Source organism: Ambystoma mexicanum, chromosome 7p (assembly GCF_040938575.1).
Source record: "Ambystoma mexicanum isolate Mex_15411 chromosome 7p, UKY_AmexF1_1, whole genome shotgun sequence".
Lineage (NCBI taxonomy): Eukaryota > Metazoa > Chordata > Amphibia > Caudata > Ambystomatidae > Ambystoma > Ambystoma mexicanum.
Genome location: NC_090939.1, coordinates 60,462,129 through 60,481,067, shown reverse-complemented (window position 1 = coordinate 60,481,067; position 18,939 = coordinate 60,462,129). Strand labels below are relative to the sequence as shown.

The following is an 18,939-nucleotide window of genomic DNA, read 5'->3' as shown; positions in this document are numbered from 1 at the left end:
GCAACACATGAGATGTTTGGAGCAACCGTGCATGGAATGGCCAATGCTGGCATATAATGGGACTCTACCTGGCAAATGGTGGCAGTGCCTGCCATATGCTATTAATGTGTAATCGTATGATGGTAATACTTGGCTAATGGTGTCAAAATCTGAGCAGATCATGACAGTACGGGAACAATGATGGTAGGACCTTGGCATGTGATATCAATAGTTGACAAATCTGGGCATTGAGGCAAGTAAGGATAATAGATTGGCAAATGGTGTGAGGGCCCGGGCATACAATGGGAGTAGCCGAGCTTGCCACATGATGCAATACCTGGTTAATGATGGCACTGTCTGCCAGATGATTATGACAGGAGAAATCCATAGCGATGCATTGTAAAGGATGGCGCTTGGCAAATGGTTTGACGAAATCTTGGCCAATGATGGCAATCCCTTGAGGATACCATGGCCACTGGCTTAGCAGGGGCCATTGTAGTCATCATTGAGTGAGGTTCTCCAGGGCCCTGGAACCCTAGGAGATCACAGTAACGAGCTGCTTTCCCCCAACTAACCGCTACCAGAGACATTGGGTCTGTGTCCAAGGAATGCAGCGAGTAGTCCGTTTCTGTTCCGTGCAAGCCGTGCCGCACACACACACGAAAAGTATGTCCCAACTCGTATGTTTTGCAAACCTTTTACTGTTAGCGTGAGTGACAAATCCACTGTCCATTGTGTACTCGATATAGTTCCATGTTTACATACACCACCATCGCATTATTCTTTATTCAATATTTTAAAGAAATCTCATTCTATGTTCCCACAACGCTCTTTGAATTTATGCAAAGCAGCCAGAAACTATTGTCATTATCCACATACCATTGTCCCCTTGGATATCTATTTACAGAATGAGGGAGATTTACTTATTGAATGCTTTATATACAGAGACAGAATATTTTATTATCTGCGTCTTATTTACAAACTGAGCGAGAGAAATGTATTTGCAGTATGTATACTGGATGCAAACAAGATCGTGCTGAGTGATCCAAAATACATGTTTACAGCGTCCTGAATTTTATGATCTGTATTATAGAAAGGATGGCTCAGGGGCAGCTCGTTCGTCTTGGAAGCAAGACGAGGCAATTCAGCACAGGTTTGAATCCCGATCCCACACGCTGAAACCACTCTCTGGTATTAAGCGTGTTATTAAAGCAATACGACCCCCGCGGCAGGGGCATTACCGACTCAGGTAATGCCCCGGGGCCCATAGTTATAGGCCCGAGCGAAGCAGCAATTTGGCATCAAGGGATCTACAAGTAACCGGGGGAGGAAACTAGGGGGAGCAGATCACCCAGTCTCAGGTTAGGTGCAGAGCGGCCGGTGTGTTGACCTTGGCATTAGACGGAATTCATTCCTTGAAAGAGGAGGGTCGTGAGCTCAGTCCTGAAATGCACAAGCGCGGAATTTCTCTGGTGTTGAGAACGACGTTTCAGAGTCTGGGGCATAGACTGGCCTGTGGTTGGGGGGGGTGTTTGCAATGTGCCCATGTGTTTGGCTTTGGTGGGCTGCATCATTGAAGTTCTTGATAGTGGCAATGCTATCTTAGTGTTTGTGCAACATCATTAAATTTGCTATATATTGTGTATTTTGGAATAAATTGTGGCCGCAGCTATGACATTAAAATCCTAGATTTTGGTTGCAGCTTCATAAAAGTTACTTACTTTGACAATAATGGCATAGGCGGCTGTGGCCACAAAATCAAAGTACTTTACACTAGGAATGCTGGTATTATTATGGGCTCCGGTGCATTGAAGAATTTACGCTGATAATGCTGGGATACATCAGGACACACCTGCATAAATGACTTACAGTGGCAATGCTGGCATATGTTGTAATCTCTAGCATAATGACAATGTCAAATGCTCTGGTGTACTGTTGGTAACATGGCGGCATGGCATCTACGAGATTCTTTTTCATGCATTACCGTAGACGACCACTTATAAATTGAATGACTTTTTAACCCATTTCCAACAAAAAAAATGCTGGAAAATGCACCATTTCAACAGATTTTTAAAATGTTCTTGGGAGAAACACCCAATTTCCCTTGCAATACATTTGTCTCCCTTGCTATTAGTTCTCGCTTGCTCTAATTTGTGGAAAATGTTAATGCCCCCGTACTTAAGATATTCCACTGACCTGGAATCATTTACAATGCCAGTGCACAACACTGTCACCAAAAGCTGCCTCTGCAATTGCCATGGGGTATAGTAATGTTACTGGCACACACAATGACGTCCCTTGTGTCCATATCTTGCTTGATCTCTCTTCTGCCTTCGACACTGTCAACCATGCCATTCTGACCAACCGTCTCTGTGATAATCTGGGTATCACTGGTCAGGCCGTGGCATGGCTGACTTCCTTCCTCTCCGACAGACCCTCCCAGGTCCAACTTGGGTCATTCCTCTCTATCTTTTTCTCTACCTGTGGTGTCCCCCCAGGGGTCTAACCTCTCTCCCTGGCTATTCATCCAATACCTTGCACTCCTTGCCCACCGCATCGCCGCTCTCTGCCCCAACTTTCAGTGCTATGAAGATGACACCCAGCTCATTTTCAGGCTACCCTCTGCCTCCTCTTCTCCTTACCTCATCTCTGACTGACTGCTATCCAGGAGTGGTGTGCCGCCAATGACCCCTGTCTTAATGCCAGTAAGACTGAGATTCTCCTCATCAGCACACCCGCTCCCTCCTTCCCTGTAGCTCTCTGGCCGGCCTCTCTTGGCCCTCTTCCGGCTCCCACCTGCAAGGCTAAAAACCTTGGTCATCTTCGACTCCACCCTCTCCTTCTCTCCTCACAGCTCGGACGTCTATAAGAAGTCACACTACCAACTGCACCTCCTCAGAGGTATTCTTCCTTTCCTCACCTTCCCCAGAAGCTCACTGTCTCCAGGGCCCTGGTTCTCTCGAAGCTGGACTACTGTAACAGCCTCTATCTAAATCTACCTGCTTCTACTCTCTGCCCTCTGCAACTTATCCAGAACAGGACTGCGAGTTTTGTCCTTGGCCTTAAGCCCAGGGATCGTATCTCTCCAGGACTGAAATCTCTGCACTGGCTCCCAGTGGCTGCGAGTATTAAGTTCAAAACCCTCTGCATCGTTCACATGGCATTCTGGGGCCTGGGGACTAATACCTTCAACTCTCTCTTCCTAAATATCTTCCCTCTCGAGCTCTTCGCTCATCCACCTCCAACTCCCTCGGGGTCAGTCGCTTCTCTAAGCAATGAGTTGGTGGTAGATCTTTCTTCGGCTGGTGCTTCCCTCTGGAACAGCCTTCCTGCCTCCCTCAAACTTGAGGAGAACCATCTCTGGTTCCGGAAGCACCTCAAAACCTTTCTCTTTGCTTCTACTTTTTCTCCTCTTCTGCTGACCTCCTGGCTGTAACGGGAACTGCACTGGCTACCTGGACACCCTCTGATCTCGGGCCCAGGTCCTTCCCCTGCCAGCGTCGCACACCTGCACTTCCTTCCTGGCAACCTCCGCACTTGGGGACTGTTTCTGTATCCCTACAGTTCCCCTACCAGGCCTGGACACCTAATGCCCACGCTTACCCTGCACTTGCCACTTGCTGGCCTTTTACTTACTTATCTTCCCTTGTACAGCACTGTCCCTTCCCCCTTCCCACGCACTTGCGCGATCTGAGTGACACCTGGCCTAGTAGGATCGGTGTCCGTCCTCCCTCTGTTTCCCTCCCTTGGCTCGTCGTGCCTCGAAACACTTGTGTATAGTCGCGTTATAAATGCCATATCATTTTATCTGTGGCGGCTGGGACATTGGGGGCCAGGTGACACTCCCCTGGTTTCTCTGTTTGGTGTAAGATTTGATTCAAAACCTTACATGTTTCACTTAGGGCAGTCCGCATCACCCTACAGCGCCACAAGCTGGCCCGAGATTCTGGGGTGCATAACACACTTCTCCGAGGAGGTTGAGGGGCGGGGGGGTTCCTCAGCAGGGCTTGCAGGACGAGACTCTCTAATTTTGTGTTACGCCACGGACCATGACGCACAGAAAACCTGTTCCATTTACTGTTCAAAAGATCAATCGATTTGGCTTTGCTTCCGATTGTTTTAAAGCCCTTCATCTAAGTCCTGGTTCCTTCCAGGGTTCCCCTCGAGGGTGGGGACACAGCGCTGTAGATTGACGTGGGATCTGCGATTGAGCTGCCGAGAATAGCACAGATGCTTCAGCGAGGGCAGCTGATCATTGTGAGGGCTCTGCCCACGCTCGCCCCCCCCCCTCTAAACCGCTCCCTGTAAACAGCTGCTGGAGATGAGTGAACAGCTGAGGCAAAGGGGAGGGACAGGTGCACGGCTCAGTTCAGAACATCACAAGGGGCCGGACGGGCCTGCCTTAAACCCGAAGCTGAGTGAACACACAAGGGAGCAGGCCGGGCCTGCACTAAACCGGAAGCTGAGTGAACACGCAAGGGAGCAGGCCGGGCCGGCACTAAACCTGAAGCTGAGCGAACACACAAGGGAGCAGGCCGGTCCTGCACTAAACCGGAAGCTGAGTGAACACACAAGGGAGCAGGCCGAGCCTGCACTAAACCCGAAGCTGAGTGAACACACAAGGGAGCAGGCCGGGCCTGCACTAAACCGGAAGCTGAGTGAACACACAAGGGAGCAGGCCGGGCCCGCACTAAACCGGAAGCTGAGTGAACACAAGAGAGCAGGCCGGGCCTGCACTAACCCAGAAGCTTCAGTACCAACCTTGCAGTGCTCCCTTTCCTTCTAAAGTCCCCTTTGCCTCACGCAGAGCTCCACAGAGGGAAAAAGGCCGGGAAGATAGCTTGGGGGCAACGCATCTGTCTTAGTTATGTTATGTTGTGTTACTTTGCATTTATATAGCGCCTTATGTACCATTGGTATGGTCTGAAGGCGCTGGTAGGTTGAACGCCCTTGGGAACCGAAGTTCAAGTCAGTAGAGAGAGTCAAAGGTGCGTGTTAGCACCGGATATGTGTGCAGCTGGTGTGGCATTTGTGTAATATCTGCTTCTTACCGATAGGTGTTGTGGTTGAGAGATCAGGAGTATGTGTTCGTTCTGGCAGGATTTATCCAGACTGATTGTGGCTGCGTTAGGTCTGAGGAGAACGCCTAGCTGGGGGGGTGTAACCAGCAGTGTTTACTTAGAGTGATGGGGAGTATGAGGCAGATGTTGGTATGAGAACAGCTGTACCGAATGGTGTCATAGTATCTCTGTGTTCTAGTTGAATGTTGGTGTAAGTAAGAGAGTAAGCGTGGTGATGTGATATGATGGGTTACATGCTCTTTCAAACGTTCCATGCCTTCCAATCCATTCCATGAAAGTTGCATAATTCTATGCACTCTGGCCCGCTCCGCGCACTCTGGCCCACTCCACGCACTCGAATCCGTTCCATGTACTTCCAAGTTGTTTTATGCACTCCATCCACGTATTCCACCTGTACCATCCACATACTTACCAGTACCTTCCACATATTGCACCAGTACCTTCCACATACGTCGCCCGTTCCATCCACATACGTCGCCCGTTCCATCCACATACGTCGCCCGTTCCATCCACATACGTCGCCCGTTCCATCCATAGACGTCACCGGTTCTGTCTACATACGTCATCCGTTCCATACACATACATCACTCGTTCTATCCACATATTTCACCCGTTCAGTCCGCTCTAGGCACTCATCCGCCATTCGCACTTGTCTTCTCTATGCACTCGTACGCTCTAGGCGCTCTAGAAGCAAGACAACGCAGGTTTGAATCCCGGTCCACGCTTAGGGACAGGTCTCCGGTATTAAGCGCATAAGCTTAATTGAGGCGATTTACCCTACAGAGATTGCCCCCCACCTGCCCAAGGACAGACGACAGACCGCTGGCCTCAGGCACGATGGGGTAGCAGAACCCTCACCCAGTGAGTGAGCACAGGAAGGAAGTATATCCTACCTCCACCCTCCTCAAAGAAAGCCCCAAGGAGTGAAGACAGCCACTCTGCTCATAGAGTGCTATGAGGAGATGGCTGACATCGCCCCGGAATCGCCGGAATAAAGGGGGACGCGGCAGGTGCTTCACCACATTGCCGCCTATGCACTATTTCAATGTATTCTCTCATAAGGGTCTCAATATTAAACATTGCCCCCTTATCTCTGGGCCTCCCAGGAGACTTGAGGTCAGAGCTTACTGTCTGCACCCCACGTGAAGTTCAAGTAAACTGGCTTTATCTGGATTCCCACATTTCTACAATTGTCCTTTTAACTTGCATGTGCCTGCATCTGATTCACTCTGTATGTACGCAGTGTGTGGAATAAATAAAAAAAAAATAGTGTTAATCGTTTTCTTATGTTGCACTTCATGCCAGACTCAAGCTTCTAAGTGAGGTACTGAGACTGGGTACCGAAACCTGTGCTGCTCAGTGTAGTCTTGCTTACGAGACCAGAGTGTTGCCACCAAGCTATCCTTCCCGGTAAAGTATAGCAGAGCCCCCAAGTGTAGACTCTTGCATCAGGGGTTGATAAACGTATCCCGTAGAGTAAAGCCCCATGCCACAAAAACTGTGGAGCAGCCGTCCTGCTCTCTACTATTTCAGTACACCCTGCGCCTCTTCTCTTTCCACCCATCGTCTACCGACATGTCTAAGCTAGGCATCGCTGCTTTCCCCTTAAACCACAATTACAGCCCCATTCCATTCTCATCTTCTCAGACTGCAAGATTCAGAAGGGCCATCCTACCTAGAGCACTTAGACGCTGTAACCAATGCAAGGAGGTGCTACGCCAATACAAGATGACCTAGTGATTGAGGACATTATGTATGGCGACATTATTACCTGATACCGTTATTGATAAGTGTCTGATGGTGGTGGCGCCCCAGGGATTGATGGCAGCTCTTCACCTCTGAGCTCTCTAGAGGGTGACGATACGCCCCAGAAGCCGCATTGGCTGGCTGGTGGGGTGCAAGGCATATGGGTGAAATGGGTGACTAAGAAGGGTAGTGATTTTGGATCCTGTGGGCGGAGGAGGTGGGCCAGGGTCTTCATGACCAGATGCCGGGGAGGCAGGGACTTTGCACTGTAAAAATGGAACAATGAAGGCTGCGTGTGGTAGTCAGGGGTGGGGAAGACAGGTGCAAGGGTGATTAGGGGGTATCTAGGATGGACTATACATAGTTGGTCTATATTCTCTGACTGCATGTGGGGCACTCAGAGGTTACAATTTAGATGGACACTTCATTTTATTTTATTTTTTTTCCTTTTTTTTTTAATTACGACTCTTGGTTTATTACAAACCTTTGTCAAAAACAAAGAAAAAAAACACATCAAACACAACACGGGACAGCCACAGTCATCAGTCGTAGGCGTCCTCAAATCCAATGACGACAGCTTCCCATGATTTTTATGTCCAAAGACCTTATCCGCTCTTACTCTCTTCAAAGACCTCCTTTAGATATTGTGTTAGACCAAAAGTTATTGTGTAGTTTTTGGCCTTGGAGGAGGAGTGCCCACGGAAGTTCTGAGTCTTTGTTGTGAGTCCACAGCCCATTACCCAAAGTACTTCGTTCTTAGATCTCTCTGACCTTTATAGAACAGTGTAATGTGCTTCGGTGTTTCCTTTAACCCTGGCGTCTTACAAAAAGGCAATCGGAGGAGTCCGCTAATTTGTACATCTGCCTGATCTGGTTCGTTGGAAAGAGATTTAGACTAAAGCGCATACATTGATTCCTATACCAGTAATTAGGAAATGTTATCAGATATTTTGGCAAAGAACCCCGGGACTTATTTTTGCCCCTCATTCACCCCACATTTTTAAAAAACAGCAAATGCGCTGCGAAAACGGCACATTTAAAAAACCTGGAAAACGATGGTGGTGGAAGCACGTGGTTCCTGCTTTATATACATGGTTGATATATGGTTTGCAGATCAGTCGTATCTACAAGAAAGATGTTTACTTCATCTGTTCAAAGAAACCTATGCTAATGGCCTCTATTTTATGAGGCCACCAATATTGGAGACGTCAAAACGTATAAAGTGCTGCAAGTCCTGAAGAAGGCGCAGGCTGTGCTAGCCCCTATTTTCTGTCGAAACATCTGTAGACCTGATTTTTATATTATCATTCCAGTGCTATCTTTATTCATTAAGAACCCTATACTGTGGTGTTGTATAATACCGGGGATTGGGGGTGTTGGCGAGGGCGGGGTAGGGGTGTCTGGTTTACCTTTTTTTGCAAAATCACTATCGGGTTCAGTTCGTCACAGAGCATGAATAAATATTGACTGGATGGGAAGTATCGGCGTGAGTGGATGCTTGCTAGAGTGAGCAGTTTTTGGGGGGATTTTGGCGCACAAACCCAGATGGTGATTGCGCATGTTGGTGGTCGGTTACTTGATTTATTTGTTTGAGGATTCACAATGAATGTTTTAAAGAGTATATAAACCTATTCACAAATGAATTGTGGACCAATAGGCCTTTATTGTGTTACATTCACAGATATTTGCTTTGCACAATTCTTTGTTTAAGCATTCTTGTAGGATCTCCAGATTTTCTTTACCAATAACAAAAAAGATATATATATATAAACAAAAGAAGGCTAGGATGGTCCATGGACCGAGTGGTTGGTTTCTCCTAGTGAGAGAACGGTTCACCAGGTCATACGGAAGCTAGGAGAAGGTTGTGCATGCCTGGTGGCCAGCTGTATCGCGCTTGAGGGAACAATTGATGGAGGTTCCAGCCAGCGCTGAACCTGGCCTGTGAGATGTGCGACTATTAGACCTGTTGGTGAGGCCATCCTATTTCTATCCTGACCTCGGTGTTTCGGTTCTGTTCCTTTACTTGACGCTGAGCATAATTTTGAGTGGTGTGGCCGCCCCACCCCCACGCGGTGGTGAACCCAAAATTGATGCCATGAGGAAAGAAGCCAAGCTGTGGACTTGGGGCCCTTGCCTTCTTCTTGGGTACAGTCTTCCCTATGCCCCCCCCCTTTCCTAGGCATGACTCTACAAGCCTGGCCGAGTTGATAGGACTGTCCTGGCCCATAGCGCCACCCACAGCCCCAGAGGACGTCGCCTCATCTTGCTTCCCTGGGTGCTACTTGTGTGAGGTGATGGTGGCAGGGAGAGCTTTTCTAGCTTCTATTCACATCTGCAGAGGTGAAAGGCTAGTTTATCTCCTGTGTGGCTTGCTTAGAGGGCTATGGTGCACGCTTCTGTGTTCCCAGTCATGGGAGGTGGGACTCCATCTTGAAAGAATGTTTGGTTGCCACGATTTAGAGTTAAGCTCACCTTGCTGTCTGTTCTGGCTATCTTTTGGGGGAGAAAAGGTCCATCTTTTGGTTTTTTGGCGCACTGCATAAAGCTTGCCTGTCACTTGTTTTTAGGGTGCTCCCGGTGCTTTAAGTGGGTACTAAATTGAGGGGAGGAGGGCTCTCATTAGGGGGCGTGGCTGAAGGGCCTGTGTACTTATGTCACGCCCAACGAGAGGACCCCCCTTGCCTAAGGAGGGGGGAGGGCTAGTGTAAACTGGGGAACGCTGGCATCATTACCTTTTGATACCCCCAGTCCACAAAAGTAGGGTCTGGACGCCCTAAAGGTGTGACACCAGTGCACCACAGCGCTCAGCCGCACCAGGCAACCCTTTGGAGCTGCGTGGTTAAAAACCAAGGGCTCCTTGAGTGGAAGGTCTGTCTGCTGCTGATGACTCTTTACTCAGAAACCGGAGGAGGGCTGGAGGGCCTGGCTCTCCTATTTTCTTTCCGAGTAAAGAATCATCGGGCAGCATGAAAGCCCGTTAACCACACCATTAACTGGCTTTCATGTTTCCCAAGGACTCTTTACTCAGAAACAATAGGAGAGCTGGGCCCTCCAGCCCTCCTCCTGTTTCTGAGTAAAGAGTCATCAGTCAGCCCGTGTAGCTGAAGCCACGGTTACAGACTGTCTGGAGGTGTCGGTACGTCAGCGTGGCTGGTGCTAGTTGGGGCTCAGGGACTTTATGGAGACTGCTGGGGGGTTGGCCTTGGCTAGCCCTGGCACACCTAAAGCCCTTGGTGCGCCCCAACCCTTTGAGTCGTTGACCATCTGGGATACATCTGTTCTTGCTCTGGGGATCATGAATGTGTGTGGGCTGGGTACTGGTAGGGGAAGGTGTGAAGGCCGGAGAGGGGCAGGGATACAAAGCCCCAAGTGGTTGTCACGCCAAATCAACCTGAAAACAATCGAGTGTGATAAGACTCTTAACTATTGCAAGGATCAGGGGAAACGTACTCCTCTTGGAAGTAAGACTGTAACGGTTTGAGAGGCCACTCTCGACATGGGGAGTTCCTTCCCTCCCCAATCAAGGTGTCCCACAACAAACTGTTTAATATCAATTCTTTGTTCAGCCCTGTTTCAGATTCATTTCATGCCCCTTGGATCCCTCCCCCTATGCCACCAATGAGCCAAGAACAGGCCGGTGTACAGGAATTATATTTGAATTATAGGTAAGGGAGATTGCACTAAAACGACACACGCCACCTTCTTTGTGGCACACAATTAAACTTCTTTTTACATAAATAAATCTCACACGTTGGTTGGGAAAAACAAAAATCACAGTACTTTATCACAATTTCAATTCAAGAAATAAACACTGAATGAAGAAAATCAATTTACATATGTAGTGCTGTGCAATTATGATTTTCCTGAGTGCTTAGAAGGCTAGCAGTTTGGTTTACCGATTTGTACGCATGCATTGGGAAATTATCATTTCACCCAAACATTTGCTTTAAAATAAGCACAGGGTGATTTAGTAGTTTGTGTTTTAGACCCCCCGCACCCTTCTTTGTTCTCTGTTGGGGAAGCTGGGCAGAAAAATCGGGATGATTTAGGAATCCACTTAGGGGGAAGTTGACAATTTAGGGATTTTAGTTTAGGGGCAAGGACACCCAGTCTGGGTTAATGGGGGAGGTGGGGGGGAATAAGATTACCCAATTAAATTCAGGCTATAGTTTTTAGCATACACTGGGAATGAGCTTTGTTAATTTTTAATGTTCATAAAAATCACCTCTTGCTATTTTGCTAAAGGGGAATTACATTAATATTAGTCAAATAGGCTAAGGATCTACACCCTTTTGCCTGCCCCAAAAATTGCTCAATTCTACTTGCATTGAAACCTCTATTTAAAGTTCAGAAAAGCCAGCTGCATTTCAGCATGCTCTTTTTTGAGGACAGGGCAGGGGTCTGATCACACCACTCTCAAGGGTGGTCCCCTGCTCTTCACCATAGGGTCCAGTCAGTTTTAAGCCACCCCAGCGTTGGGCAGCTCCAGCCCTCTTCCAAGCTCCACCTAGATGCAATTTCAGCAAATCTCATTTGGTGTTTTTTTTGTAGCTGTCAGTTGGTCATTTTAGGCAGCTCTCCCCGTCTCTCCTAGTGCATCCACTTTATATGCCAGTGATGATGCCATCAAGATTTCAATATTGGGCAGTGCCCTGCAAGAATTCTCGCAACCAGGATTGGACAGCTACCCTTCTCTCTCTCCACCCTGCCCCCCAAGTCAGCCTCTCTAAGTATTGGTTTAGGAGTCTAGAACAGAAATATGTCAACTCCCATTCGAAATCCCCTTTGTTTTTCCATGTCAACTTTTTGGCAAACAGTAGCTACATGGCAAAGCTTCATAATGCACTGGTATCTGCCATAATATATGTATTCCGCTTCAGCTAATCATGGGGAAGTCAATATGACAGCCAGGTCTGCACCATATTGCACGTGGGTGTGCAATTTTTTGCAGTTTATACAAAAAGTAGAATAGATATAAACATGCAATTTACTCTCCAAATATCTAATTGTACCCTCCACCAGCATGCCAACTCTTAAATTCGGGACATCTTGAGAGCAGCCAAAAACACATTTTAGCTTGCCATTAAAATTCCCTAAATCGCAGGTGGATGAATTTTATTTCAACAAAATCACCTGAAATCTATCTTTAAAAATGCCACATAAATGAATGCAGTATGACTTGTGGTTGCTGAGAAAAAAAGCATCCATTATAATCCCTTTAAACTAATGGGAAATCTTCGTGTGCGCATATTGACTCCCCTTCCTCCAGGCCATTTGCCATTCCTGGCCAGCATTTGATCTGTTATCTGAAGTTGACAACCATTTCGATCTGCAAACCTTCTATTTTCTTGTATTTTATTTTCAGAGTTCAGCTTCTCCCCCACATTCATGTCACGCGCTGGTAAGGCCATTTGCCATTCTGTTTTTTGAAGTTGGTAGTCTGCAGGTCTTAAATAGCTGGAATGTAAAAGCTTCAAAATAATTATCTTTCCAGACCAGAAGGCGAACAGGCCTGCAGTGGGGAAGGCCTGCATTTGGGAAGTCCTTTGGAAAGTCTGCCCAACAACAAGCAAAAGGTTCTGCCTTGGGCCTAAATAAAATGTACATGTGACCCATGGAAACAAAGTAGCCTTTTCCTTTCAATTATTGCCAGTATTTTGCATGTGAAGCATAATATACATTACATCTTGTCAACACAGTCTTTTCCCTGTTATGTTAGCAGGGGAACATTTTTCTCATGTCTTGCTTTAAAACTGCAAATGCACATGCAAAGCCATTTTAGCGTCAGTGTTTGAACATCCTGCTTTTCATGTAAAAGGGGGCTTTGAATTTCTTCTGCGACTGAACTAAAAGGCTACATTTCAATTCAACCTTTTGTAATGTCAAGATAGGCCTTTCCATTTCCAATGCTTTGACTTTTCACCTTGCGCTTCCTTGTGTTACTTGCAGAAACTCCCACAGTCTGCATTAATAGGCCCATGTTCAGTGTGAAGGTTTTTTTTGGCTCGCTGGTCATTTTTTCAGTGGGCCCTTCAGTTCTGTTTGTTGGGGGCCTTTGATTAAATCCCACAAGATGACGCTGAGCAGCATGGATTTGATACCCAGTCTTGTACTTAAAGGCTGTAAGAATCCAATTTAATGTACATTTTTAATTGCATTAATTTGTTTAAATGCTCGCAGTGTGCACACAGTGGATAGGGACAAGCATGTCTGGGGCCAGAACACTGGCTGGTGAGGTGGGTCAGAAAGTGGGCAGAGTCCTGGATAAAGGGGCTGGGTTGGTGTGTGAGCTACCTGAGGGGGGCAGGGGATGGCGCACTGGGCGAACAAGGGGATATGGATAGGATAATCGGATATCCCAGTTGACCCCTCCCCCTCCCAAGAATTGTTTTAAATTGTAAAACCCAGTCACAGTTTTGGGGAAAAGGTGGTAACCATTGACCCACTCCCATGTCGACTGCAGGTAATGATTGAATCTTCTCAATTGGCTACAATTCTAAACCAAAGATACATCCTAATAGTTTCTGAATTTTGCAGCGTCACTTAAGCCAGATCTCTGCTAGGTTGGGGTGGACTCAAACCCCTTATCTTTCAGATACCGGCCACATGTATTAAATGGTTGTTCCATAAATTCATATCTAGCGAGGCCTGTCGGATCAATGCTCCTTTGTTATTAACATGCTTATACCACAGTTAAAACCGCCCAAATGTGGAAGCAGTGCTGGAAATACTGTGTTATCTCACAAATGGCGGCCGGAGGGGGGGGGGGCGTTTGACATGCAGGGTCATCCTAATTTTATATTTAGGGATTTTACTATTATTCATTTTAATATCCTGGTCGCCCTAGTCCCGAGTGTCCCCCGCAAAGTGGTTGAAATGGGTGAGAGCGGTGCTCCTCTACGTGTTTTTTTTTTTTTTTTCTTCAAGTTTTACTGCTCCTATACTTTTATTTTAAAAATAAAGCAATGGTTTTGTTTTAAAATAAAAGCGTAGGAAGAAGTTGAAACTTGCAATTCAATGGACTGCACTGAAAGTTCCCTTAAACAGCAGGTGTTTGTTTGGGGGGGGGGGTTGTGTTGTGCGTGGCGATAGGATTTGTGGCGAGCGAGGGAAGGCCAGCAGGGGACATAGTTCCACAACTTCTTTTAGTGCACTTCGATCACTGCCCCCGGATGAGAGCAGGCAGGGTGTGTGGCTACATTGGGGAGGGAATGAGGGGTGACCCGAGAGAAGAGGTTGACATGGGTGAGGGTAGAGACGGGGGGGTTCTGGGTGTGTCCTAGAGATCAGTGAATGCATGGTCTCAATGGCAGGAAAGTCTCTTCGCAATGACTCTTGAGCTAAAGTCTCATTGTGAAAGGGGAACACAGGACCTAGTTACAATGGCTATGAACAGATGTGGGCGGGGTTGGAATTTAGGGAGAGCATTGAGCGAAGCACAGGGGCCACCTCAATCGGCACCAACCATATTAAAGTGATGCAGTAGTAGACTGTGGCAGAAAGTGCAATGGGTGTGATGGCAATTACTCCAAGATTGAGGACCGCAGTAACCCATCTCACTCTCATGGTTGGAGCTGGCCCCCCACCCACCCACACCTCTGTCACCCAACGAATCAACACTCATGAGCCTCGAATTGTGTTTTCACATCATTTCCTCTAATAATTCGTCGAATACACAGTGGTGTTGAATGAACACACAGATGTTCGGCGCACTCAGGCGGGCCTTTTGTTGGATTTTAGATGGTGCCCGTGCTGCCTAGGATCAGGAGCAATGCAAAGACTTCTGTCCACGCCCCCATACAGCCCTCACTAACCTCCCCTGGTTAGGAGAGTTTTCTATGCATACAGAGTCCACACACGCACTATTTACTGTTCTGACTATCTCCACTAACCTGGCATCCGGTCCCCGCGGACGTTCAACCTATAGTGCGTTGAGACCATACCATATGGTGAAAGACGCTAAACAAATGCCCATTAACATAACATCTCAACATTACAGAATAGAGGTGGTAGCACAATTCAATGAGCAGAAAGAGTCTGAGGGCACCCATGATACAGTCCAACCCAGATATAATACACCCTGTATATAATGTTATGGAGCTATTAAATTATATTGGAATAGCTGTTGGGACTTGTCCTGCAGCTGTCTGCGATGCATTTGGCAAGCGGGGTACAGTGGGGCTGTTTTCCCCGACTAGCATGACCACTTTCTTGGGCTCTAAATGTTCAGGTCCCCGACTAGCATGACCACTTTCTTGGGCTCTAAATGTTCAGGTCCATGGTTATGAATCCCACTGCTGCCACCAGTGTGGGTATGAAATGGAACAAAAGCCGTGGTCTTGTGCCAAAAAAGAATACTCTGCTTATGACTGTGCACCTGGCACGCATAATTTGCATCACAATATATCTCCCATGTTCTTTTTTTTGTGAATATGTTGTCATGGAGTGCACTACTTTATTAAAGTCACTAAGTGTCATTTAGCTCTACGGAATCCACTAAGGTGCATGTCCTTTTTCTAGTATGTAGACGCACTTAATGTACGGAAGTATAATTTCTGTTTCCTTTTTCTCTCACAGGCCTCGCTTCAGCCCAGCGTATCGTCACCATCCAGCAAGGAACCCTCTTCCGGACTGAAGGCTCCCACATCACCCTCTGGTGTAAAGTCAGTGGCTACCAGGGTTCCCCGGAGCAGAACTTTCACTGGTCGGTCTACCTTCCGTCCGCCCCAGACAGGGAGGTGCAGATAATCAGCACGTCGGATGCGTCCTTCCCTTACGCCATCTACACCCAGCGCGTGCGCAGCCGAGAGATCTACGTTGAGCGCATTAGTGGCGACCACGTGCTGCTGCACATCACCGACCTGCAAGAACGGGATGCCGGCGAGTACGAATGCCACACGCCCACCACAGACGAGCGCTACTTTGGTAGCTACAGTGCCAAAATGAACCTGACTGGTAAGGAGGAGTACTTGCCTTTTTATTCTAACGTAGTAACTCCTCTGCACACTGCTCGCAAGGCCTCATCTGGAGGATTATGTCCAGTTCTGGAGGCCGCATCTATAGCAAGATGAAAATGGAGAGGTGATAGGCGGCAGTGCAGAGGAAAGCTGTATATGATGAGTCTCTATGATTTTATGAATTTGAATTTGTGAAGCACTTCTGCCAAAGCGCTGTGCATGCAAATAAACCGAACAATTAAGAAATTGCAAATAGCACAGCAAGCCACAGTAATTAAGGATGAGAAGAAGAAAGTAAATGGATTTTAAGAAGGTAACGGGAGGAGGCAAGAGTGGGAGCAGAGCATATAGAAAGAGGGAGGGTATTCCAGAGCATGGGAGCTAGAAGAGTGGGTGAGTGGAAAACGTGATCGAACACATGGGGTACGAGGAACTGTTACGAGATTGTGTTGGCGGGAGTGTGTGTACAGGGTACCGGGTGGGAGTGTGTGTGTGTATGGGGGACCGTGGCGGGAGTGTGTGTGTATGGGGGACCGTGGCGGGAGTGTGTGTATGGGGGACCGTGGCGGGAGTATACAGGGTACCGGGCGGGAGTGTATGGGGGACCGTGGCGGGAGTGTATAGGGGATGTGGCGGGAGTGTATAGGGTGGGAGTGTATGGGGTACCGGGCGGGAGTGTATAGGGTAACAAGATGACTTGAGATGGAGCAACACCTTGAACACATTTAAATAGAATGTCGAGATGGCGTTAGCCGAGAAGCTGCGGCAACCCAGTGATGAGTAGAGCAAGAGGGAGAGAAGTGGGAGACGAACTAGTAAGCTGATGGCTGAATTAAAGATAGATTTCATCGGCGAGAGGACAGTAGCAGAGAGATTGACTGATGGATATACTCTCATGTCGACTCTTCTATGTCGTAATGAGCCTCTTAATAGCCTGAAATGTAAGAACGGGACATTTTTTTAAAATGTATTTAATGATATTAAGCTGGTACTTGCGAGTACGAGGAAGAGAAGTTGGAAGCCTGCAGTGTACCCGATGAACCTTGACCGAACATCCCAATCTTTCCTTAAAAGGGAGTGGTTAAATACTGCACCCACTTTCTAGTGGGACTGGGCCCAATACTAATTGGTTCAAAATGAGTAAGCAATCTTGCGTTAATTTGTTTTCCTTATTTTCCTCTGCCCAAGTTCCCAAGTGCCCAAGTATTGGTTGTGTAAAACGGAGTGCCCAGCTTCTCACCGTGTATATGCGGGGTCAAGCACTGCAAGATCATTGTAATTTCCGCATGACCGCATCATTTCCTCGCTTCTCCCACTCTGCGGAAGGCCAGTCCATTGCTTACGTGTTGCTGTTCTGTGTCACACTGCCAACATGTTTCCTTCAGAATGCACTTTCTGCATGTCTCTTTCACCAGACAAGCAATTACTGTGGGAGTTCCATGGGAAGAGGAGCGTGGAGGCAGGCTAGGATTGGCGTCTTGGAAGGCATGGAACAGGCTTGTAAAGTGCAGGGAAAAAAGGCAACACTAAAATAATAGTTATTTAAGAGATGACTTGAATAAGCACAAATTACATAATAAACCAACCTGACAATACAGTTGAGAAAAAGAAGTAGGATTATAGCATGATTTCCACATCCTTAATGGAAGTATACAATGACCAGCAAGCAGGTTGATGCAAGTTTAAAAAAAAATCCCCTCTGGATCTAGAAAGAAATAGCGAAGGTAAATGCAACTGAGTTTAGTCATTGTGCCAAACAACATGCAGCTTTGCATCGGTTCGAGTTTTAATCACCCACCAGTCGCAACCTTTAAGATACAATAGCTGCTTCTAGACATGTATTCCTTGCTCTATTTGCAGCCATCATATCTGAACTACACGTTAAGTTCAAAGCAAACAAAAAAAGGAGCATGGGGCAGCAAGAGTGGCTCTTCCACAATGGGGTGCAGAACCACCACCCCATTATAGAGAGGCCAGTCTAGTGAAACGGAGAACCTCCACCAGTTGCAAGCAGCAGCCGTGGAAATGCTTCTGAGCTGGCTTCTCTGTCACCAGGCTTGCATTACCCCATCACACATGCCCCATGGGGCATTCACGCTAAGGGGGCGGGGGGGGGGGGCATTTTCCTTCCTCAGATTTTCATGGCCAATTGGATATACAGGCTAGTGTATGATTGACTAAAATGGTTGTATGTGTGTTCCTGTGTCTCCCGTCCTAGAAGTGTGGTGAGAATATAGCCCTCTGGCTCCATTGTGAATTTCAGAAACCAGAAATGATTCAGGTGTGCAGGAGTGGGAGGGCCAAGATAGCAGCACAAGTTATGAGTCTCAAGCTGGAGTCAAGGCGTTGGGCAAGTAAGGGAAAATAAGCTTGCTTTGTGTGTATGTGCATGTATGCTATGCATGTATGCAAGGGGTTGTGTGATGTGAGGGTGTGTGAATGAGATTAATTCTGTGTGTGTGTGTGTGTGTGTGTGTGTGTGAATGAGATTAATTCTGTGTGTGTGTGTGTGTGTGTGTGTGTGTGTGTGTGTGCGATATTTAGATCTGTGCTTGTGAATGAGTACAGTGTGAATGTTGTTTTTTTGGCTCTCCTTCTCCCACAGATGCACCCTGTGCGTTTCTGTAGATACGGGCCAGGGGAGAAAGCCTGATTATGGAGTAGGGGCACATTGGTACAGCCAACATGTAGATTACGTACAGTGGCAAATAATTTTATCAGCATAATGGGCAAAGCCAAAATTAGTGTTCTTACGTTGGGGGCTATTTTGGTGCAGGTAGTATGGACATATTTTCTTACAGTGGGAAAAGGTTTTACTTGCATTGTATGCAAAATAAACAGTGGTCCTTTGTCAGAAAGGCAGGGGACAACATTGTTACAGCCAGTATGGGCATGTCTTCTTACAGGGGCATTACATTTTTACTTCCATTATGGGCAAAGCCAACATTGAGTGTTCTTACATGGGCATATTGGCCTACATTGGTGCAGCCACTCTGGATATGTCCTCTTACAGGGACATGTCATTGTTTGTATTGGTGTTACAGACAAAGCCAACAGGAATATGTTCTTGAGCTTAGAGCCATTTAGGAACGTGCATCCAATGAATGTGTTCACAGAATAACTAGAGTCCAAATAAGCAAACCAACTCAGTAAGATGGCAAAGATAATGTTTATTA

At 47.1% G+C, this 18,939-nt stretch overlaps 1 protein-coding gene across 1 annotated transcript in view; it reads left to right on the top strand.

The window, feature by feature from the left end:
- Nucleotides 1-18,939, top strand: part of IGSF3 (immunoglobulin superfamily member 3) — a 242,496-nt gene that overhangs the window by 86,956 nt on the left and 136,601 nt on the right. Inside the window, exon 3 of the mRNA XM_069635776.1 lies at nucleotides 15,384-15,761. Within this exon, the coding sequence (XP_069491877.1) occupies nucleotides 15,384-15,761 (378 nt within the window). The remainder of the gene's footprint in view (nucleotides 1-15,383; nucleotides 15,762-18,939) is intronic.